Here is a 25,204-nt window from a genome sequence, read left to right as displayed (position 1 = left end):
TGCACTATTTTGATGGCGCAAGCACTATTCATCATGTGTGTTTAATTTGTGCAGGAACATAAAGTGCTTCTCACTGGAACACCCTTGCAGAACTCCGTGGAGGAGCTCTTCAGTTTGCTAAATTTTTTGGAGCCATCACAGTTTCCTTCAGAGACCGCTTTCTTGGAGGAATTTGGAGATTTGAAAACAGAGGAACAGGTAATTAGGGACCCAAAGAATTGAGGAGACAATGTGATCATTATCTTCATCAAGAAAAGAGCAGGATGCTGTGGGGCCAGGATTTAGCAAGTTGTCACATTCCTGGCAAAATGAGCATTACCTCCTTTATTTTATGTGTTTGTTTATGTTGGGGAGGGTAAGCTGATTATTAGCGGTTCTTACTGCCCCAAAGGTTAGATGGGTCCATACCCAAAATATCTTATGTTGGTCTATCGGGCCTCCTTGCTTCACTAATTTCACATATTGTGTGTTCACTGATTTTGCTTATAGCTCTGGCCTTAGGAGTATGGTGCTTTCTTCTGCTTCCCTCATCCTTCATCCTTTCCCCTTCAAAATCTGCAGCTCGTTCCCAGGCCCATCTTCTTGAGTACAACACAATACACAGGTAGTGAGGAAAAGAAGGCAGTCACATACCTAGAGTAGTTGATAAGTCCTCTTTTGTCCAGATCAGCTGCGTTTCTGCAGTTTTCAAGGTCCAGTTCCAAGTCTACCTTGTTGGACTCAAAGCTAATAAAAAACAGCTGATAGTAATAAATACTTATTTCATATGAGTAGAAATCTCTACTAGGGATTATAGAAATAACCCAGACAAATTTACGTGCCATAAGAAGAACAAATAATAGAGTTGGTCCTTCAGAGGAGAGACAGGTCACATCTATTTGAGAATTAGAAAAGACTCCAGGGAGAGAGTACAATTTGAAAATGCATCTTGAGGGATGGGCAGGTTTTCACAGGTATAGAGAGAAGAGGTGGTAACCACTTTGCATAGAAAAAAAAAAAACCAGCAAAATCAGAGTCATGGTAGTTATTCACTAGTGGGGAAACATCTGATTAAGCTGAAAACAGTGAATGAATTGGAAATATAAGGCCAGAAGTCTTTAGGGTTATATTGTGGGAAGATCTTGAAAGGTAGTTTGAAGAATTTAGTAGGTAATGGAGAAGCCATACAAGGCCTTATTACAGGAATGACATAATTAGCTCTGCCAAATTAATTCAGCAATGGTGTGTAAGTGGGTTGGGGCAAAGAATGAGGGGAATGAAAACATTTGGGAATTTTGCCCACATGTCAAAATTGTGGGGTTCCAATCTCTTCCTACTTCTGATGCAAGTCAGACTTGCATCAGAGCAGTGAATAATCAAACTTAATTCCTACATTTGCAGTATCTATTGACTTTCAAAAGCCAGCTCCAATCTTCTCTCCGTTTTTGGACCATTAGAAATGCATCCTCTTCTCCCATTGCACTTAATTTGTGGTATGCATTTTTTCTTCTTCCTAGACAAAGATCTCCTTGAGGACAAGGCCCACATCTTCTCCCAAGTTGTGTTTGTTGTATTGACCAGCACAATGTCTGGCATATAGTAAACTCTAAATGATTCAAGGTATGAGCCAAGTGAAGGGCAAAAGCTAAACCCAGCATGTGGCAGATTGACATTTGACCCTATCTTTAACAATCAGCTAGCTGAGTCTTTTCCCTTTAGGTTCTTATATAGTAATTCCTTACCCACATGGGGGATTAGATTTCTAAGTACCCTTCGTTGGTAAAATGAAAGTCTCATAAAAAGATTAAGTTTAAGATTGGAGTTAGGTAGGAGAAAACCATACAAATTACATCAAATATTTTATTTGATATTTTATCTTTAATATTTATTTTTATATAATTATTTTTAAATTTTTTGGCTTTCTGTATTTTTAATTGACAAAAATATGTATTGATCATGTACAATATGTTTTGAAATATGTATACATAGTGGAATGGCTAAACAGAGCTAATTAGCACATGCTTTTTGTGAGAACATTCAAAATCCACTCTCAGCAATCTTCAAAAATACTGTACATTGTTATCAACTGTAGTCACCATGTTGTTCAGTAGATCTCTTGAACTTACTCCACCTATCTAACTAAAATTTTCTATCTTTTGAACAATACCTCCCTACCCCGCCCCACCCCCCAGTCCCTGGTAACCACCACTCTAATCTCTGCTTCTATGAGATGTCTGTATTTTAAAACACAGTAAATAAAAGTTCTGGAAAGCATCTGTTTCCAAAATAAAGCATGTTCATCATTGTCTAAAATCTGCTTTTGTAAGTAACTCTTCTGAATCACTCTCTGTAAATCACTTTGTATTTCTTCAGGAAGCAGTCCTGCAGCACACAACTTATTTATGCAGAGTGTACCCCTTTTAAAATTTTTGAACAGCCGTTTCTGACTTGAAACTTGATTTCTTTTGCACTTTCATCTTCCCTTATTTTGTTTTTCCGCCAGAGTTAATCTTACCGGTATCATGTTTTAGCTCCAGGTTAACTCAGGTTCTTGGACTTTGAATCCCTTAGTCTGTCATTGTCTCACTGGGAGGGGGAACAAGTTACCTTGCTGGTGCAGTCAGTTGCATAAAGATCTGCTGTCCAGGCCTGTGCTTTTAGGGGAAGAACAGACAAGTTGTAGCAAAGAACACCATCAGACTTAAAGTGCCCCTGATGTGACAGATTCCATGATAGAACAGATGTCACCTATAACATTAATTCTTTACATACTGCTACACCCAAACATGTATGCTGCTTTTGTTACTTAAAAGGTATAGGAGGAATTCTTTTCCAGATCATCTCTACTTACTCCGTTCTCTCAGCGTCTAAGTTTCTTTTGTAATATATCACTCATACCTTCTAACATAATTTAAAATATTCTTCAGGTAATTACTGTGCATGTGGTGTGTGTATTAGAGAAAGAATGACAGAGAGACGTGTTTTCTCCATCCTAGAGAATAAGTACTCTTTTATACCTTTCTCCCTTTTTATCTTCTGAGATTGCCACTAGATTCTCAGTAATTGCTTGTAAATTAAAATCATATCCATAATTCCCTTTCAGTACTATTATAAGCCCCATTTTCAGGGGTCAATCGTGATCTTTCTATTAGTCTACTACCACAGTACTATGCGTAAATGTTCAAGAAATAAGAGTGAAGGTTGAAATACCCCAGTAATCGTTAAATCAGGATTGAGGTAGGTAAATAGGTCTCATTTCCCTGGACAGGTAAAGAAACTGCAGTCTATCCTAAAACCAATGATGCTTCGACGGCTGAAAGATGATGTGGAAAAGAACCTTGCTCCCAAACAAGAGACGATCATTGAGGTGGAACTAACCAATATCCAGAAAAAGTACTACCGTGCCATCCTCGAGAAGAACTTTTCCTTCCTGACCAAGGGGGCAAATCAGCACAACATGCCCAATCTCATCAACACCATGATGGAGCTGAGGAAGTGCTGTAACCATCCCTACCTGATCAATGGTGAGTCAGGGGCACTGTGAAGTTACTCAGGACTGCCATGGCCTCTGCCAGAAGCTAATGATAATCAAATAACTTGTGTATTGAATTTTCATTATCTGCTAGCATGTATGCATTCTCACCTTTTTACAGAGTATAAAACTGAGATTCAGAGAGCTTGATGGATTTGCCTAAGCAGTATAGCTACTAAGGACCAAGAGCCAAGGTTTGAACTTAACTTCTGCCAACACGCTGCCGCACAGCATGTACTCTGCTGGGCAGGAAAGGGATATCACTCACCAGTTTGCTGCCCTTTATTTGTTCAAAGTCTGGCACACACTTTCTACTTGGGGACAGGAAAATGTGTTACTTAGCTGAATCAGTGAAAATGCTGCAATGACATTAAAACTCTCTGCAGACAAATTAACAGTTAACCAAACTAGTTAGAGAAAATGTTGGGAGGATTTTTTTTTTTTTACAATGAAACTTTTTGAGAAATTTTAAAATCACAGTGTGGCTTGGATTATCTTATAGTCTTTGTGATGTCAAGAGGTGTGAAAGTCCTTCTTGTCTGGGAAGGTTTCTTGGGTGAGTCAGCTTAGGACTTGGTATCTCAGATCCTCACTCTACTTGGTGAGACTTCCCAGGAGAGTGGAGCACCCGCGTTCTCTCCTGCTGCCACTGCAGAGCCCTCTGCTGAAGGGACAGACCAACGTGCACCCAGCATCTCCTCACTGAACTGCTGGTCTAGGACCTAAGAATTCACTTCATTTTTCCCAGGATCTGTAAAGCAGAGTACAGCCTTTATCCTTATATTCTGTCCAGGGAATAGTTTTGTTCCATTCCTTTTCAGGAGCAGAGGAGAAAATTCTAGAAGATTTCCGAAAAACCCACAGCCCTGATGCCCCTGACTTTCAGCTGCAGGCCATGATTCAGGCAGCAGGGAAGCTTGTGCTGATTGATAAACTACTCCCTAAGCTGATTGCGGGTGGCCACAAGGTACTCATCTTCTCCCAGATGGTGCGTTGCCTCGACATCCTGGAAGATTACCTCATCCAGAGAAGGTGAGACTTGTGTCAAAGCCCTGCATTCAACACTGGGACAGTTCCTTTTCTTTGATATTTTTTTTTTGATCCATTCAAAAATGTTGTTTAAACACAAGAAGACATTCAAAAATGGAGAAAAGGAATCTCCTTTTAAAGACTGACTGAAATTCAGAGTTAAATTTTATGACCAAATGGACCCAAGTTTAACTGTCAAGAGTAAATTTCATGACCTATGATGTAGAGTCCTTGCTTTGCTTTAAAAAAAAATTCCACATATTTATTTATATTCACTTTAGTTGGAGGAAACAATCCAAATAACATTAGAAAAGTCTAGGAAAATCATGTATTTACATTTTTGTTGCTTAATAATGGTGAAAGAAATATATCCTGGAAATCATCACTATATCAAATTTCTAAAAGAGCATAAACTGGCAACTCACAGAGAAGGAATTTGGGGATATTTTATGTCCTTTCTCAGCAAACCCTCTAAGGTTTTATGATGCACTGGCTATGGCATCCCAATTTATTTTCTTGTTCATACTCTTATAATTCCTTGAATCTAAGTTCCATTCCTCATGCAAATAAAAAGTCTGTGGTGCTGTGTGGGTTATTTGGATTCTGTATGGGAACTACATTTATTACCTCACATGTATTACCTTAGATTTTCAGTCATTGTGACACATCAGTGATCTGAAGATGATAAATGAGTTTTTAAAAATGCATTCTTAATGATAAAAGACTTCCAAGGTTATAGAAACTGGTAGCCTAGGCATTGCTAAGTCTAAAGAAAATCTTGTTTTCATAGCAAATCTCGGGTGTCTTAACAGATGTTCTTATTCTTTAACATTCTGTTTGCCCTTGTACATGTACTTTATAGCAAGAGGATTAAAAGAAATGACAAATTAAACTATGGCTATGCTGACATTGAATATAACATAAATAATTCTTCAAAGTCTGATTAGACAATAAAATAATTCATCAGAGCTGTATAGGAGAGATTTCTATGTAAAGGATTCTTGAAACTTGTATTACATGAATAAATCAAAACTTGTAAAGCAGTTTTGTAGCTTTGAATTCACTGTAGATTAGGAGCCCATTGCCAGAGCACTTGCTTCTTATATTATCTTACTCTTTAAAATATGTACAACTATTAGTTTGCAGATTTTTTAAAAAGAACCCCCCAAAATGAGTAATGGTGTATATAACAGACTTTTGGTAAGTACAGAAGTCTTTAGCTCTCTTTTATGCTATTTTCTCTTTATTATTTATTGCTCATTTTGTGTTCAAATTACTTAAGATTATAGCTTCTCTTGAAAATGTGGAAACATGTAACACTACCACCTGCACAATTCCCCATTCATCTTGAGGGTTGTCTTTTCAGTCTGTTCTTTCTGCATAAATATGTTTAGCTTTATTGTTTGAATTGCAGTGCTGTTCTACATTGTACTTTGTAAGTCATTTTTTATTTAATATATTATGAAATTTTTTTGTTTTTCTACAACAAAATTTTAATGATCTACATGATACTCTATTTTAAACATTTCCAATTTTTCAGCATTTTAAGGGACTCTATAAATCAATATCCCTTTTAAGTAGTTATGAATGTTTCCAGTTATTTCTTTAGGATAAATGTCAGTGCACATTTTTTAAAACATTTGATACACTCAGTGTTTACAAAATGCCCTCTAGTTAAGAGTGTTTTATTTATATTCATTTCTGAAATATCGTATGAGAATGCTTTTTTTCATATTCTGATCAATATTGTTTTTACTTCTTAATCTTTGCTAATTCAGTATTTCAAAATTATGATCTCTTTAATTTGTAATTGTGATTACTAATGAGAATGAGTATTTTTTCATATTTATTAGTTATTCGTATTTCATTTTTGTGGATTGATGTTTTTCCTGCATTTTTCTCTTGGTCTTTGACTTTTTGTTTATTAATTTATAAGAATTATTTGTTTACTTGAGAACATGTTGCAAAAACTTTCCCCAGTGTTGTTTTTGTTCTTTAATTTTATTTATGAGTATGGGTTTTCATTTATTTTATTTTTTGATGTCCTAAATTTTATAGTAGTCAAATCTTTGTCTTAAAACAACTTTAAATCCTTTTTTAGGCCTAAACCTAAGCTTAAATTAATGTGCTTTAAAAGACTTCTCTCTCATCTTAATCGTGAGACCCATATAAATATTCTGAAGTATGTTTATATATATATATACTTTTTCTTTTTCTGAGACAATGTCTCGCTCTGTCACCTAAGATGATGAAGTACAGTGGGTCAATCACTGCGGCCTCAAACTCCTGGGCTCAAGTGGTCCTCCCATCTCAGCCTGCTGAGTAGCTGAATTATAGGCATACACCACCATACCCAGCCCTTCTTTTCATGTTTATGGCTTCTTCACCCAAGTTGCATTCAACAGGGTTCTTCTGGCCTTAATATTATCATTGTCTTTCTCTTTTTAGTTTAGTTTTTATTTTCATTAAAGTTGTACATGCACATGATTTGAAAAGCCATGTCATTCTGTTACAATTATGAAAAATTATGTGCTGATTCACCCTCCACCTTCCGCCAGTTTCTCATATCCCAGAAGCATTTACTTTCAACTCTTTATGCTATTTCTTTTGGTATTTATAGCTGTATCTAAATAATGCTATTAGTTGTAATATCTTGGTTTTTTCAGTTGTAGGTATTATCTGTTCTCACTGTGGAAGATGAATGTTTAGGCTTCTTTCACTGCTCCTCATACCATCATGTATACAACTCCCTGTCCTCTCATCTTCCCAGTATGCCACATAATACTTGGAGTTAGGTTAATATTTGTTGTTTATTATGACTTATGAAAATGTGAAATTACAGCTGAGCTATGTCATGTGCTGTTTAATTTTCATTCTTGTACAGTTTTTATTTTCTTTGAAACTAAAAATTATCTTTTTGATTGCTTATTTTTCTATACACCTATTATAATTCAGCAGCAAACTTTACCCTGGTTGTCTAAATCCCCTCTGGTTATGTTCCAACACATCAGTTTCCTCTTCTCTAGGCCATATCTTCTGGGGCCTCCTGACCTGCTCCTGCCTGGCCTGTTGCTGTTCCCCACAGAGTACACAGTTGTCAGCTGTGATCTGCCTTCTTTCTCATGCTGACAGCTTTCTTTTTTTTCCTCTTAAATCAGATCTTCTTGTTGGTGGATTCCATGTTGGAGCACCTCTTCCAGGAGCTCCTGAGAAAGGGTGAATGATAAGTAAATTTTGAGACATGGTCTGAAACTGTTTTACTCTGCTCTCATTCTTAAGGAATCTTTTCGCAGGATTTGAGATTCTAGGTTGTAAATCATTTCCCTGCAGAATTTTGAAGGTGTTAATCCACTGTCTTCTAGCCTCCAGGGTTACCATTGAGAAGTTCAAAGCCCTTAGAATTATTAGTCTGTCTATGTGTTATGTTTGTTCTTTTTAGAAGTTTTTATATATTCTCTTTGTCCCCAGTCCTGTGAAATTTTATAATGAATTGCTTCATTGGTGCTGGATACTAAAAAGATCTTTCCCATCTGAAATCTAAGTTCACATGCTGGGGAATTTTCTTGACTTTATCTTTCACTATAATTATATTTTTTAATTTCACAGAACATTTTTTGTAATTTTTCTATTTTTAATAGCACCATTATTTCACAAGGACAGTGTCTTCTCCTGTCTTTCTAAGGCTAATCATGATAGAATTTTTTTATCTTCATCTGTTTTCTCCAAGTCATATTTTTTCCCATTTGTTTATATCTGTCTTTCATGTTAGAATTTTAGGTTCACTTTTTTTTCCTTTTCTTCCCCCTCCAGCTCTTTACAGTGTTAGTCCACTGTGCCCTGGCCCCTGTGATTTCTTATGAGAAGTTCTGCAGTCGTTCACGTTGCTGCTCCCTGTGTGCAATACATTGACTTATTCTGGCTACTTCTAAGATTTTCTTTTAATTTTTCGTTTTCAGCAGTTTAACTGTGATCATTGGGATTCATCCTGCTTACTGAGCTTCTTGAATTTGTAAATGTATGTCTTTCATCAAATTTGAGAAGCTTTTGATCACTATTTCTTCAATTTCTTTTTGTTTTTGCCCCATTCTCTTGGTTATTTGTGAAACTAATTACCTGTTTATTTGACCTTGAGATATTCCCCACAAGTCCATGGGCTCTGTTTTTTTAAAAATCATTTTTCTCTCTCTTTTAGCTGTCTTCAAGTTCACTGACTCTTTTCTTTATCATCTCCATCATGCTTATTAAGCACACTCTATGCTTTATTTATTTATTAGTTCTAAAATTTCCATTTAGTTCTATGTTTATTAACGCTTTGTTTCTCTGCTGAGTTTTCTTATCTTTTTATTCATGACTTAACATTCCTTGACTTCATCAAGCATAAGCATAATAGCAGCTTTAAAGTTCTTGTCTGAATTATAACATTGTAGGTTTGACGTTGACATCTGTTGTCTGTTCCCTTGAGAATGAGAATAACTGAGTTTTTCCCTAGACCTAGTGAATAGTATGTTCTAGAACTTGAGGATTCTGTTACAGTGCTCTGAAGATGTTGATGGGTTTTATTTGGAAGCAGCTAACTAGGTTATCCTCAAAGTGCAAACTCTGTCAGTGTCTCCGGTAGATAGTAGTTCCCATTTCAGACTACCACAGTCAGCCCCGAGCAAGTGTGAGTCAGAAGTCAGCCACAAACTTGGGCAGAGTTTATACCCAGAGTTTGGAGCTCCCATCTCTATTTCTCTGCTTTCTGGGGATCCCCTCTCACTCTCTGGCAATCTTAGCTGCCCCAGGCATCTTCCCCTCATGTGTGTCAGAAAGACAACAACTTTTATCAATTACAGCTGATCAACATCTTGTCACCATAATTGTGGCCGCTCCTCTAGCTGAAACCACAAATTTCTATTCTTCTCCAAGATCTGTCTGCTTTTGTTAACTCGCCAGTGCCCTCAGGTTTTTCTGTTCATTCATTTTGGTTTTTATAGTTTGTCCAGAATTTGTCATTTGCTAGAGGGTTGGTGTGTTAGGACATTGCCCCTCCTTTCAGAAGCAGGGGCTGTGTGTTTCGTATCAGCCTCATGTCTGATATCTTAGGCCAGCAAGATGGGGGGCACTGTGGAGCCAACCAGAAGCTCTGAGTATGTGAGCAAGGCTTGTTGACTGTGCACTTCACTTTCCATATGTGAGCACTGTGCATCTGGCTGGACCATTTTCATTGGGGACCCTCCTGTATCAGCGTTTTGAGGTCCTGTGCCTCTTACTCTCCCCTGCCTATAGGTGGAAACTTGACTGTATTTAGAGCTAATTGTGGGGGAGGGGTGAGAAAGAGTAAGGACTCTCACTATTTCTATCTCTCTTCCCCTTTTCAGCGTGGCACATTCACTTTTAACTGTGGTTAGTATCTTCTAGAGTAGAGAGGATCAAGATCTTTTATTTTACCCTCTTCAAGGCGGGGGTAGGTGATCTAGAGGCTAAGTAAATACTTCAGCAAATACTCCACCAGTTTCCCTGTTTTTAGACTCTTTGTGTTGCTGCTTTCAGGGGAACCTAGTGCCACCAATGTTTGATCCCGTCAGATGTTCTGCACTATTAAATTAGGTTGTGTCTTGCCTGGGATTCTGCCTTCTTCAAATCAAATACGACTTTCCAGATTCCAGAATTTTATCACTTCTGTTCTTTTGGTGTATTTATTTGGGGAAGGGATTATACCTTTTTTTAAAAATCCTTTACTGTCATTTTACTAGAGGTTTGGAGAGATCAAAGAATTAAATGTGTATGTTAATTCATAATCTTTAACTGGATTATTTGATATTTTCTTTTTTCATTTAAGTCTTTAGCCCTTCTGTAATTTTGGTAAATGGCATATACTCGAAGTCTGATTTTCGTTTATTTCCAAATATATTGAATCTTCTAATTTTCTCTTTATTAAAATAGTCTATTTCCCTCACTCATAAAATTCTATGAAATATAGGGAGATATTATATATACTGGATATATGTCTAGCCTTTCTATTCTTTTGATCAGTAGTTTTATTCCTTTGCACATTTAGTATTCCACATTAACTTGAGAATTATTTATTTATTTATTTATATTTAGAGATAGGGTCTTGCTGTGTCTCACAAGCTGGAGTGCAGTGGCATGATCAAAGCTCACTGCAACCTTGAACTCATGGGTTCAAGTAATTCTCCGACCTGCTCCTCCTGAGTAGCTAGGACAATAGACACATTGGCCACCATGCCTGTCTAATTTTTCTTTCTTTTTTATAGAGGCGAAGTTCCACTATGTTGGCCAGGCTGCTCTTGAACTCCTGGCCTCAAGTGATCCTCCCGCCTTGACCTCCCAAACTGCTGGGGTTACAAGAGTGAGCCACCATACCTGACTTATTTATCTGTCTCTGTCTGCTCCAGCCCCTAACTCCAGAAAATGTGTATGTATAGATGTATGTATACATACATACACATTTACATGTTTATATATACATATATTCGTGTGTTGGGATTTTTTTCGCTTTTTTTTTTTTTTAGACATCTTTGCAAAATCAAAGAACATGCTTTTCACTACACTTAACTTGGGTCCTTCATATACACTGTTGTCTCAGTAAATATTTATAAAGTGTCTGCATTGTGCTAGAACTTACAGTCATAATGGTGAACAAAGCATAGCCCCTTAGTGTTATGTTACCATTCCTTCATATTTCTTACTGAATTAAATCCTAAGTATTTTATATGCTTGTAACTATTGTGAGTGGTTTTTTGTGTTGGGTTTTTTTTTTTTTCCTTTTTTAAAATTAATTCTTCATGTTTTCCAGTTGATTATTGCTGGGAGACCAGAAAGTTGTTCATTTCCCTTCAGGCCTTTCTAAAGTCAACATTTCTTGTGCCAAAAACATGTCACTCCACTCCCTACCAGTCTGCTCCAGGCCAGTCACATAGAGGTTTTTTCCAGAGTGCCACCTGCTGCTTGTTGATATTTGATAGTATTTGATAGTGACTCAGAATTACAGTTTGAACCATATCAGCTCCTAGGGATCTTCTTAAAAATACAGTTGTCGCAGAGACTTAATTGCTGTGCTGAAGTTCAGTGTGGAAAATTTTATGATGTCTGATTTCTTCATTCAGACTTATTTGCCCTCAAGGTTTTCTTTGTTCTTGAGCCTCTTTGCCTCTCCAGCTGTCAGTTTGGTTTTGTTCCCGTATGATTTCATGCCAGACTCTGATATAGGAATGAGGGCATGGCCAGAGGATCTGGCTCAGAAGTGAGGGAGGAGCTCAAGTAATTCAATTTTTTTTTTAAGTTTTGCGTTCTTTGAGAGCACTCCCTGAAAACTAAACAAGTGATAGGGAATTATTCTGTTCATCTTGTTCTAAAAGTTCTGAAAGTGTTGTTACATTATTAATACAGAAAAACACTTATCTAATTTTATGGGAACGTTTTCCCTAGGTAATGGCTGAGCTGTATCATCACTGTCTATTGATTTCCCCTCCCCCTTAAGGCTGTGCTAATTCCCAGCCTCACTCTGATCCATGTGGTATCTAACTCTTATCTGATGACTAGGGGTGTCTTTTCAAAGAGCATGGAGTCTGTCCCTGCAGCATTAATCATTCATATGTGTGATGGTGGTGGAGGGTGGAGGAGGGTAAATGGCTGTTCTTTAATTGAATCTCAACCCGGTTTTTGACTCCAAGTATTGTGCTTCCTCTATTGCATCACATACATGGCTAAACTTCTGTAACTGTTACAGATCCTCTGAGCATTGATTTATCAAAAACGTTTTGATACCAGTTATAGTTTGTGTTTCCACCTCCTGTTAGAGTTACAAGCTTCCAAAGTTTACTAGTGTCCCTTATGTATTCTCCATTTCTCCTCTTTATTGTTTAGGAAAACCTTTCTGTCCTAATGCATTGAAATGTAAGGTACAGTGTGAAAGCTGTAAGTCAAATGGATGTGAGTTTAGCTCAACCAGCTGGAGGACTGAGCAAGATATTTTACTTGTATAAATTTTTGTTTTGTTCTGTTTTTAGGTTTTTGTCAGTGTAAAATGAGGATGATAATAGAAACTACCTCATAGGATTATTGTGAGAATTAAATGTAATGATGTATACCAAGCATGTACCACAGGGTTTGGCACAGAACTGACACTTAAGAACTTGCTGCTAATATTATTATTGTGGTCGTTATGAATAATGGTGATAATTTAATCTATAGAATTCAGACATCTAATCCTTAGCCTTTGTCTATGACACAAAATCCTTTTAGTCTGCCTTCATGAAATCCTATCACCACCACCCATTTCATTTCCTGCTGAAGTTCTCATTTATTATTATTGAGTGTATTATAATTTTAAATAAAGACGAAACAAAAATTGTACCCTTAATTTTAGGTATGGTTGTATTGTGGCTTTGTAAAAGGGAGACAGCATTTTCAGACTTGTTTCTTTACTTTATACATGTCCCTTATAAGTCTGAGTTGGTCAGGTTTCTTCATGTGCATTTCCTTGGGTGGTTTCTTTACATGGTTTTTTCTTTTCTTCAAGGAAGTCAAGATCATATTGCCAGATTTAGTTTTCCAAAGCCATCCTCACACAGAATTATCTACCCCTAGGGTATCTATCCTTATTTTCTTACTGCTTATTTATGTAAGTTTTAGAGATTTGATTTCCCAAATTCTTGTCTGCTGATAGGATTTTGCCAGGATTCATGATCTTGGCTGTTGTCGGTTTGGGATGATTTGGTTCTTTTCTCACAAGTTTCCTATTACTTCTACTTCACTAACCAGTTCAGGTTTATAGGTCAAAATTGGGCCCAAAGTAACATTCCCCTTGTTAATTCATATGTTGTCAGGGGTAAATAAGAAAAGAATAAGACGCCCAGCAGCTGTCCAGATTGCTGCTATATTCTGTGTTAATCCCATGATCTCCAACATAAAAAAGGTCCCTTCTGTTTTCCCTCTAGATGGACATGAGTAATATGTTCCCTTAGCAGTTTCATTTCTTATTCTCTTTCCTTTTACCCTTACTTCTACCATGCACTCCACCCCTGTTTCTTGATTTTCCACACAGGTGTATACCTTCTCAATGATATTCAGCTTTGCTTTCTTACTTTATTTTCCTCTTACTATTCATCAGTTCCTTCACCCCTACCCCACACACACACCTCAAAAACCTTTCCTTTCCTGTGATTTATACTTGGCAATATACTGCCCGGAAGACCTTGGTTTCAGCTATAAACTTGGAGGTTTTGCTGTGTACCTCCAAAGCTTTGAGGAGCTTGGTAGGCTAGAAATGGCATAAAAGGACTGCCTCACAGTGTAATCTTACCATTTCTGGTTTACCCTAAAGTAGCTGGAAACTGATGAGAACTCAGTCCTTTTTATGAGCACTACTCAAAGTAGATGGGAAAGGCTTTTGTTTGTTTTTCCTGGTCTTATGATTAGATTTAGTACAAGTATAAACTGGGAAATACTTGAGAGAGTAAGTTGCTTGGGCTATGGGGATCAGTATTTTATGATTTAATTCTTCTAGTCCTTAGTTTACAGCTGGGTTTTTTTGCTTTGTTTTGGTTTTTTGTTTTGTTTTGAGAGGGGGACATTTTGCAATACAGTTTTAAGTGCCCTGCTGCATATGTAGGGGCGGGATTCCTTCTAGACTGCTGTCATTTAGTCCAAATTTAGACGTGAGGGATTTAAGGCCATCAGTCAACAGCTTCCTGCATTTTGTGCTGTTCTCCATTGAAGTCATGATTAACGCCTGGGCTTTCGTTCATTTGGGTCCCCTCAGATACACCTATGAGCGAATTGATGGGCGAGTACGGGGAAACCTGCGCCAGGCAGCCATCGACCGGTTCTGTAAGCCAGATTCAGACCGCTTTGTCTTTCTTCTGTGCACCAGAGCGGGAGGCCTGGGGATCAATCTCACAGCTGCTGATACCTGCATCATATTTGATTCTGACTGGAACCCACAAAATGACTTGCAGGTAACCACTAGGATGATTGCTCTTTACCTTAGCTGCCCTGGATCCCAGAACATCATGATAGGGCCTGGCTTGGCTACAGAGCATCCATGATGCTTAATGCTGTGGTGTCAGCTGGATGACAGGCTTAGGGCCTTGGTCAGGGGGTGAAACTGAATGAAAAGTAAATGTCAACCCTTCTGACTAATTAGAGAGTGTGGTTCTTTCCATTAAATCAAATGATGTTTGACAGTGGTAGCCTCCAGATACAGACTAGAACTACTAATTATTATTATTATCAGAAATAAAGATATTAAGCTTGACTAATTCTCTAATTCTTGATATGTAGATGATTCGGGCATTTTCACTCAGTTTGTTCGTTAAGACGGTCATGTTTCATGTACAGTAAACGAGTTAACCCAGAGGGGTGGGGAAGTTCCATGGCGTGGCAGGGGCAACAGGGACAGCCTTACTAGTTCCTTTGCTCTCCACACAGTGCAACACGTTAGAGTGTATATGTGTCCAGTTAAGTGGCTTTATGGATGCTATTTTCTGGTTTTAGCCAAACTAAATAACCTGTGGCTTTAAAAGATTACTGCAAAGATTGGAGTTGATACATTTTTTAAAAGCTAACATAAACAAGCAAGAAAATGGCAGGGTCCTGTTTGGAGTTCTTCATCAACCCTTTATCAAAGTAAAAACAATGGCATTTTAACTATATGGGATGTGAAGTCAGCCAAAAAGGATTCTAACTTGTCAGTAAGACTATTTGGAATATATATTTACAGTCAATATCATTGATGATGAACTTCATCTAAAGTGTATATTTTATATATCTTGAGATATTTACTAATACTAGGATGATTATGGGTATGTGGTGAAGACGGTGGGTGGGTGGCTCAAAACCTTTTTCATAATACAGGTGATTGATCAAAAGAAGTTTGGAGCCTGCTGTTTGACAGGATTCAAGAGGTACTCTAGGGGATACTGCAAGAGAAGAGATGCAGGGAAGAGGGCACTAAGCCAATGGGTATCTGGGCTTCTTCTCTACCCACCCACTCCTACAGAGTTGCTACTTTGTCTTTTTCTTTCTCTCTCTCTCTTTTTTTTTTTTTTTTTTTTTTTTTTTTTGAGACAGAGTCTCGCTCTATTCCCCCAGAGTAGAATGCAGTGCCACGATCTCAGCTCACTGCAGCCTCTGCCTCCCAGGTTCAAGCGATTCTCTTGCCTCAGCCTCCTGAGTAGCTGGGATTACAAGGGCCTGCTACCATGCCTGGCTAATTTTTGTATTTTTAGTAGAGATGGGGTTTTGCCATGTTGGGCATGTCGGTCTTGAACTCCTGACCTCAGGTGATCCGCCCGCCTTGGCCTCCCTAAGTGGTGGAATTAGAGGTGTCGGCCACTGCGCCCGGCCCTTTGTCTTTTTCATTTAATGAGTTTCCACATAAACTTGTGTTTGAAGAAAGCAGGCTATTAGTTGAAAACTAGTGCTTTAAATTATTAAGTTAGTGATGGTTAAAACTCTGAAAATAATGGTCGGGCATGGTGGCTCATGCCTGTAATCCCAGCACTTTGAGAGGCCGAGGCAGGAGGATCACAAGGTCAGGAGATTGAGACCATCCTGACTAACACGGTGAAACCCCATCTCTACTAAAAATACAAAAAAAAATTAGCTGGGCGTGGTGGCGGACACCTGTAATCCCAGCTATTCAGGAGGCTGAGGCAGGAGAATGGCGTGAACCTGGGATGCGGAGCTTGCAGTGAGCTGAGATTGCGCCAGTGCACTCGAGCCTGGCCGACAGAGAAAGACTCTGTCTCAAAAAAAAAAACAAAAACAAAACTCTGAAAATATTTCATGTTATACATCATAAAGTAAACTATGTTCAACATGCAACCTCAAAGAAAACCAGTGATTATAACTAGCTTACCATCTTTCTACTGGTGAAAAGGTGGCTGAAAATGAGTTGCTAAATATAATGAATAACCCATTTTTAAAGGAGTAACACATTGAACACTAAAATAATAATAAGCAAAAACTAATATTTGATCAGCTCATTATCAAGAACTTACTTACAACAATGATACAGATTAAGGGGTGGAAAATGATTGCCTTTTGGCCTGCTGCCTGTTTTTAAAAATACTTTTAATGGAATATAATCTAACCCATTTGTAAGTATATAATCTATGGCTGCTTTCATGTTATGGTGGCAGAGTTGAGTAGTTGCAACAGAGACCTCATAGCCAACAAAACCTAAAATATTTACTATCAGGCCCTTTTCAGATTTTTGCCAACCCCAAAACATGATTTCTTAAGTCCTTGACAGTTATAAAGTTCTCTGCTTCTTTGTGATGCTCACCTGACTGTGAGGCATGGCAGCTGGGAGAATAATGGCACAGGAAACCAAAGTTGAATGGCCAGTTTGAGAACACCTGGCTGGACATTCCTAAAGGGATATCCAGGAGGATCAGTGGAAGCATGGGGCTGGCAACGGCTCATGGCCAGAGGCAAAGATTTTGGAATGACCATGCTTCACCGAGGTGAAGTCTAAATATTACCAATTGAATAGGTGCAGTGCCAATGGGAAAAGCAAGAACCTAGTGGAGTGAATATTCAAACCTAGTGGAGAAGGCGAAGTCATCTGAGGTGACTGATTTATATGTGTAGCATCCAGAGAGGTTGGGTGAGGCTGTCCAGAATGAGGGTCTTGGATGAAGGGAGAAGCTTTGGAGTAGCTGTTCTCAATGTCCACTGCTGGGGAACTGGCAAGAGATGAATTAAGGAATAGCAGTGAAGTCCAAACTGAAATTGGATAGTGTGAACTTTATTAGTGTGTTGAGTCAGTTTCTGAACTTCCTCTAATGCTCAGCCTGAATGAAGAAATGAAGAAGACCAGCACTGCGGAAGATCCAAGGTGGAAGATGCAGGGTGGGAATTCGTATGGAGAATGCAGCAAAAGGTTACCGCGTGAGAGAGAACATTTGTACAACTCAGAAGGAATCATCCTTTTTTTTTTTTTTAATGTCTCGGTAGAGATGAAAGAATTGAGGAATGTAGAGCAGTTTTAGGACAGGGGACTAGAAGAATGGCTGTTAGTGAGTGGGACTGGTGGGCTATAAAAAAGATGTGATAGAGGAAGTTCCAAATTCTGTGTCTCCCACAGAGATGGAGCAAGGTTCTTGCTTGCTTGGTGTGATGAGGAAGAGAGCAAAAGGGTTTTTCCAAAAGCAAGAGGGCTGGAGACTGTCCACGGAGCGATGCATACTCCCCACACAAACACACACATTCCCATGCCCCTTGGCATTTGCCCTTGCACCCACGTGCTATAAATATAGAATATTTAATCCAGAGAGAGTGTGGAGACTGGGACGCTGAGATCATCGTGTTCCTCTTCCCAAATCCTCCTCTCCTCCTCTTGCTTTCCAGAAAATGAAGGCACAGGTTCATTAGGATCCAGTATAGAAACTGCATACTACTTAGGAATAACAAAAGAGATTAAAGTTAGCACTGAGCGATCTTAACAATATTATTGTTTTATCTGGACTATTAAAGGAAAACCAATTTTTACGTCCCCTTAATGGGGAGATCTTATCTAGAGTCAGGTAAGTGCCACACCCTCTCCCAAACCTTGAATATGTCTGTATTAGCATCAATGTGTGTACAGAATTGAAGGGTATCAGTTCGCCTTTTCTCACCATCATTTAGAAGACATAGGCTCTAATTTAGTCCTGGCACAGCAGCAGCAGCAGCAGCAGCAGCAGCAGGTGTTGTCTAGGTTTCCGATAACACCTAAGGTTAAGAAGTGACACAAGACGATAACAGTAGCCTGAGAAGGAAAGACAAATGAAAAACTGGGTTTTTATCTTCTTTCTTCTTAGAAGTAGGCCACTGTTGCTGCTACCCCTGACGGCAAAGGCAGACCTCTTGGGAATAACATGGTATCATGCCCCCCTCAGAGACAATAAGCACCTTCCTCTTCCATTGTTCCATGATACTTCTGCTTCTTTCTTATTCTCTGGGGGACCTTTTGCACCTGGAGGCAAGAGTTCCTTAGGGTTGAAGAGGGTTCAAGATAACAGTGGTGGGCTGCACAGTTCTGTGCCCTTCCTGCTGCTAAGGTCCCTGAAGGCGGAATTCAGAAAGTGTGGGAGCAGATGTCCCGGCCAACAGCACAGCCACAGGATAATGCAGCTGCTGCATGTCTGCAGGATTTTGGAAGTGAGTTGGGAGTCCAGAGTGAGGAGCCAGGCCCTTTCCACAATCGCCAGAAGGAGGTCTCAGGAAACCCACACTGCTCCGAGGGGGAGAGGTCAGGACCCCTGTGCCTCTTACTCTGCTGCCACCATGTTGCTTGCACCCCCTATTTCTTATCTTTTTAATTTAATTTTATTTTTTCAGAAGACAAAATCTCACTATGATGTCCAGGCTAGACTGCAGTGGCTCGATGTCAGTTCACTGCAACCTGCACCTACCTCAGCCTCCCGAACAGCTGGGGTTACAGGTACAAGCCCCATGCCTGGCTAATTTTTGTAATTTTTGAAGAGAAGAGGTTTCGCATGTTACCTAGGCTGGTCTTGAACTCCTGAGCTCAAGTGACCCACCCACCTCAGCCTCCCAAGTGCTGAGATTACAGGCCTGAGCCACTACGCCCCGCCTACATCCCCTATTTCTTGACAGTGTGTGTGTCTGGAGTTTGGAGGATTGCACCTGTTGAGTTTTCTTTGCTATGAGAAAGTAATAATTTGTAAATGTATACACAAATAGTATACTATGTAGTCATTTATTCAGTGACTATCTCTTGATCACTGGAACATGCCAGGTGTTACTTAAAGTATTGGAGAGACACCAGTGAGCCAGACTGACACTTTTATTTCAGTAGGATAGGCAGACAATAAATGAGGAAAAATAAGATAATTACAGATAAGCAATATTTACTGCAAAGAAAATAAAATAAGGGGATAAGAATGATGGGAGTTGAGGCTGGGCGCAGTGGCTCACGCCTCTAATCCCAGCTCTTTGGGAGGCTGAGGCGAATAGATCACCTGAGGTCAAGAGTTGAAGAGCAGCCTGGCCAATATGGTGAAACCCCGTCTCTACTAAAAATATAAAAATTAGCCCAGCATGGGAGTGGGCACCCGTAACCCCAGCTACTCGGGAGGCTGAGGCAGGAGAATTGCCTGAACCTGGGAGGTGGAGGTTGCAGTGAACCAAGATCGTGCCATTGCACTCCAGCCTGGGCGACAAGAGCAAAACTCCATCTCAAAAAAAAAAAAGAAGAAGAATGATGGGAGTTCTTTGCTCTGATTTAGATAAGAGTGGTCTAGGAAGACTTCTTTAAGAAGATGACATTTGAGCAGAAATAATGAAAAGGATCTTAAATTACAAGATAAGAAGGAAGAATGTTCCAGACAGAACAAAGAGTATGACCATGTAGAGTGGGATGTCAATAGGTGGCACCCCTGAAGCTCAGGATGGGACAGGCACTTATTACACAGCACCAGTCCTAAACAGAATGAATCAGGTTCCTTTTGAGTATGCTGCTGCCTCTCCTTGTCAGTGTCCTCTTTTTTTTTTTTTTTTTAACTCCTTTCTGCTGCCCAAAAGCACCCCTTTCCCATTCTGTGAATTCATCTGTGCTTCCTGTTCTCAGCTAGTTCTTGACTTATTTACCTGACAGATTTAACCTCAGAGAGGGTCTTGCTATGTTGACAGCCCAGATTGGTCTCAAACCCCTGGCCTCAAGCAGTCCTGCCTCAGACTCCCAAGGTGCTGGGAAGATGGGCAAGAACCACAACACCCAGCCTGTTTTTTTGTTTTTTTGTTTGTTTGTTTTCATTGTCAGAACATCGTTACTCAGTTCTGTTTGGCCTTTGCCCACCACAAATGTATTAAAAAATAACAAATTGTGAGCCCACAAATCATTAGAGCTCTATAATTTTCTCCAGGTATTGTAGCACCACCGCCCCCTAATTGTGTTTTACTCCAAAGGTTTTTATATTTATACCTTTGCTGATGCATTTCCTTTGAACTTCATCTGAGTTCCTGGCCCTGGTTCTGAATGTTTCTTTTTCTACCTCATGTTTGTTTGGTCAAGTTCTCTTAGGAAAATAAAGAATGGTTTGAGATTTGACTGTAAAATGATGAGTCTCTTAAATGTGATGGGACTCACCCTGTTGTCCTTCAGGTAAGTCATCTTAGGGGAGAACATGTTTATTTCTATGTAATTTAGCTGCTTGTGGCCTCAGCTCTTCCAAACAGGGGTTTATTTTTCTCGGTTAACAAGTCCAGAGGTAGGCAGTTGAGGACTAGTGAGGCGACCTCATAGTGTCGTCGGAGTCCCGGGTTCTTCCTGTCTTTCTGCTCTACTGGCCTCAGTATGTGTGGTTTACAGCCTCTTGGTTCCATCCCAGAAAGGAAAAATAAGGAAAGAAGGCATATTGGATTTTACTGGCAAGCAGAACTTTGGCACATATCTTCAGGAGGCTCTGTTACACCTCATTGTCTAGGACTGTGTTACCTGGCCATCCCTGGGAGGTTGGGAGTGTTTTGGTTGAACATGTTGCTGCCCTGTACAAGAATCAGGGTTCTGGTAGTGAGCAAGAAAGAGATGGATGCTACGAAGGCCATTAGCAGTGTCTGCAGGGCTCCTCCGTGATACTTTTGCTCAGAACTTTTCAACTCCCTCTTGTAATTTACCCTCAACACCATATGAGCCAGAAAAAGAAATCAGGTCTCATAAACCATATTGTTTAGCTTGATCACTTCCTTAATTTGCAGAATCATTCATCAAACCTTCTCCCAGTAGCAGAGATTTGCTGCCGCTAAAGATACAGAAAGAAGGTCCAGCAATGAATTATAATAGCCAAAGACTACACAACTCTATTCAGCAATAGATGACTAATTGAACAAACTATAGTATATTCAGCTTTGAAAAAAGAATGAACAATATCACTGTATCCTGCTATGGAATTGTACCCTGGGTATATTGTTAAGTGGGGAAAAAAATAAGGTAGAAGAAGTTTGTACTGTATGCTAGCGTTTATCTTAAAAGGCTGTGTGTCTTTGTATCTGTCCCTTCCCTACCGAAGATAAAACTAAAACAAACTTCGTGTGTGTTTTTTTTTTGTTTTTTTGAGACGGAGTCCTGCCCTGTCACCCAGGCTAGAGTGCAGTGATGTGACCTCGGCTCACTGCAACCTCCACCTCCTGGGTTCAAGCAGTTCTCCTGCCTCAGCCTTCCGAGTAGCTGGGATTACAGGCGCGTGCCACCACGCCTGGCTAATTTTGTATTTTTAGTAGAGACGGGGTTTCACCAGTTGGCCAGACTGGTCTCAAACTCCTGACCTTGTGATCCGCCCACCTTGGCCTCCCAAAGTGCTGGGATTACAGGCATGAGCCACCGCACCCGGCCTACAAACTTCGTTTTTAAATGGTTACCCTTAGAGAACAGGATGGAAGTGACAGGGAAATAAACTAGTTTTTCCAAATATGCCGTTTTGTGTATTTGACTTTGGAACTCTTTTAAGTATTTTACCTCATTATTAAAACAAAATTAATTTTTTAACCTTTTTAAAAAGTTGCAAAAATTATGTAGAATTCCAATGTACACTTTACCCAGCATCCCTTAATGTTGACATTTTATATAACCATAGTATAATGATTGAAACCAAGAAAGCAACATTGATATGATGCTCTTTAACTAATCTACAGACCTTATTCATATTCATTCCTTCAGTTTCCTAGAAATATTTTTTTTTGGCTCAGTATCCACATTCCATTTAGAAGTTAGGACTCCCTAACCTTCTCCAGTCTGTAACAATTCCTTTGTCTTTCTTTATCTTTCATGACCTTGACACTTTTGAAGGGTACTGACCAGCTGTTTTGTGGACAGTTCTCAGTTTGTATTTGCCTTATGTTTTCTTATGGTGAGATTTGAGGTTATGCATTTTAGGCAAGAGTATCATAGAAATCATATTACATCCTCCTCAGTGCATTTTATCAGGGAATGCATGATATGACCTACATCTTATTACTTGTGATGTAACTTTGATTACTTGGTTAATGTGCCATCTGCCAAGTTTTTCCACCATAAAATAACTATTTATCTCTAAAAATTAGTATCTTCTGAGTGAATATTTTGAGACTCTTATCCTGGTTTTCATCCTACTTCTGTCCATTAATTTTAGCTTCCATCAATGGTTCTTGCTTTCAGTAAATTATTACCATGGTGTTTAGCTGATGGTAATTTTCTATTCTCATCATTCCTTCTACATTTATTAATAAGAATTCTATTATAACAAAGTTGTCCTTTGTCTCCCATTTATTTATATCAGTATTGACTTGTGGATATTTCTTTTATTTTATAATCCATTACTCTATTTTGTTTTCAAGTTGTTCAGATTTGGCCATTGGTAGCTCCTTCACATTGGCTTCTATATTTTTTTGACATACTCCCATCGTTTTTTGAGTGCTTCCTTACTTTCTGGCACCATGAGATGTTCAAGTTCATGTTACATTTTTCCTGCCCCCGCCTTGGAATTGACCATTCTCCAACGATCCTTGCTTGCTTTTACTTGAGAATAGCATTTAGAAACCAAGCTCTGGCTACTAGGTATGCCCACTGCTACTGGAGTGTTATTGCTTCTAGAACCTCTGTGCACATGGAGCTAGGAAGCAGATGTATGCATACTTACACAAGCACTTACACCACACAGCTATATTTATTCTGTATGTATTCATCCATAGTGAATTTTCTGATTACAGTGCGGCATCACAGCGTTCATTATAGTCTCCTCCTCTTCCTTATTTGTAACTTCTTTCTCTGGCAGGATGAAGCCTGGACCTTGTTATCATAACACGGTATATTTACTCATTTATTTCATCCTAGTATACACATCAAGTAGTTTTAGAATTGCTAACCCATATTTTGTGAAAAATACATTTACCAGAATATAATGTTGGTCTATAATGGATTTTGGGCTTTAGTATTACAGTATATAATCAGAATACTATTTGCCAAAGTTGCTTAGTTTAGTTGTTTTCTTCACCACCTGCTTCAGTGTGGTTAAATTAATAGGGGGAAACATCAATTCCTAAAACTCAAAAGCAAAATGAAACAATTGAATCTAGCTGTGTATCAAGTGAATAGCATATAACTCACAGAAAAGGATTATTTCAAGGGTCTATATTTGATGTTTATACATTTTTATTTCTATATAATTTCATTTTGCAACTCCAGCGTACCCTTTATCCAGATTCACCAGCTGTGTTTACAGTTTGCCTCATTGACTCTATCATTTTTGCCCTTTCTCACTCTCTCCTTTGTGTCTCTGTCCCTTTCTTTCTCTGAGTACATGTATAGATACCGACATCACTTTTTGACTGAGATATTTGAGAGTAAGTTGCAGGCACTGTACCCCCTTGTCCCCTAAATACTTTCATTGTGTATTTCACTCAGTACAAGGACTTTCTCTTGTTTATTCACAGTTCAGTTCTCAGAATCAAGAAATAAAAATACTGTTCTCCAATCCACAGTTCATATTCAAGTCTTATCATTTGTTTCAACATATTTTATAGCTGTCATTTCCCCAGTCCAGGATCCAATCCAGGATCACCCATTACCTTTAGCTGTCGTGTCTCTTTAGTCTCCATTAATCTGGATCAGTTCCTCGGTTTTTCTTTTTATTTTATGACCTTCAAGCTTTTGAAGAGTACTGGCCACTTTTTTTGTAGGTTGTCCCTCAGTTTGAATTTGTCTGTATTTCCTCAGGGTTGGATCTAGGTTTAGTACTACCACAGAACTGACACAGCCATCTCAATATATCACATCAGGAATAACATGGTGTCCATTTGTCTGATGATGGTAACTTTGATCACTTAGTACAGTGATGTCTATCAGATTTCTCCACTTACAAAGTTTCTGTTTTTCCCTTTGAAAATAATAAGTAATTTTGGAGAAATAAATTGGAACTGTACCTATTCCTCATCAAAGTATCATCCATTGGTTTTAGCATCCATTGATTATTTTTGGCTGAATCGATCATCACTTTGATGGTTACAAAGTGGTGATTTTCTGTTGCTCTGAACTGGTTAGTTAGCATTCTACTATAAGAAAGAGTGTTCCCTTTTTCTCCCATTTATTTATGTCAATATGAATACATGGGTTCTTTTTTTATGTAGTGAGTTATAATCTGTTACTATCTTTATTTCGATGTTCTGTTCGTATAGTTCTAGACTTAGCCAGTGGAGTCTCTTCAAGCTTTAAGTGTTATTCTCATATGTCTCTCTCATTCATTGAATACTTTCTTACATCTGACACAGTAATATGTTTCAGACTTATCCTATACTTTCTCTACCGCAGCCCTAGCTACAGTTAGCCATTTCTCTAGCACACTGTGCCTCTGTTGTATAGAGAATGGTTTTTAGTAATCAAGATTCAGGAGTTAGGTGCGTTCATTGCTACTGCAATGATGTTTCTTCTAGGCCCTCCCAGTGGACGTAGCTGAAATACACACAGAAAGAGAGACTATAAATATGCATATGTGTAAATATATGCATTCATTTGTATATGTGTGTATACACACAAGTGCATACATAAACATGCATATCCATATCTATTTCTGTACCTTTATGTGTATGTGTGTGTGTGTATAAATACACATGTACACCTAACCATGAGTTAACACTGATACCTCCAGTTCATTCTAGCACCACAGATTTTATTTTAGT

The 25,204-nt window shown here is 38.8% G+C and overlaps 1 protein-coding gene across 2 annotated transcripts in view; it reads left to right on the top strand.

Annotated features, from left to right (window-relative positions):
* Positions 1–25,204, top strand: part of CHD6 (chromodomain helicase DNA binding protein 6) — a 211,972-nt gene that overhangs the window by 125,291 nt on the left and 61,477 nt on the right. For both annotated transcript variants that reach the window (XM_015149001.3, XM_077951822.1), the window contains exons 14-17: positions 55–198; positions 3,248–3,503; positions 4,333–4,543; positions 14,307–14,502. In XM_015149001.3, the coding sequence (XP_015004487.1) occupies positions 55–198; positions 3,248–3,503; positions 4,333–4,543; positions 14,307–14,502 (807 nt within the window). The remainder of the gene's footprint in view (positions 1–54; positions 199–3,247; positions 3,504–4,332; positions 4,544–14,306; positions 14,503–25,204) is intronic.

The sequence above is a fragment of the Macaca mulatta genome, chromosome 10, assembly GCF_049350105.2.
Source record: "Macaca mulatta isolate MMU2019108-1 chromosome 10, T2T-MMU8v2.0, whole genome shotgun sequence".
Classification (NCBI taxonomy): Eukaryota; Metazoa; Chordata; class Mammalia; order Primates; family Cercopithecidae; genus Macaca; species Macaca mulatta.
The sequence above is the reverse complement of the archived record's forward strand: the minus strand, read 5'-3'. Positions and strand labels throughout refer to the sequence as shown.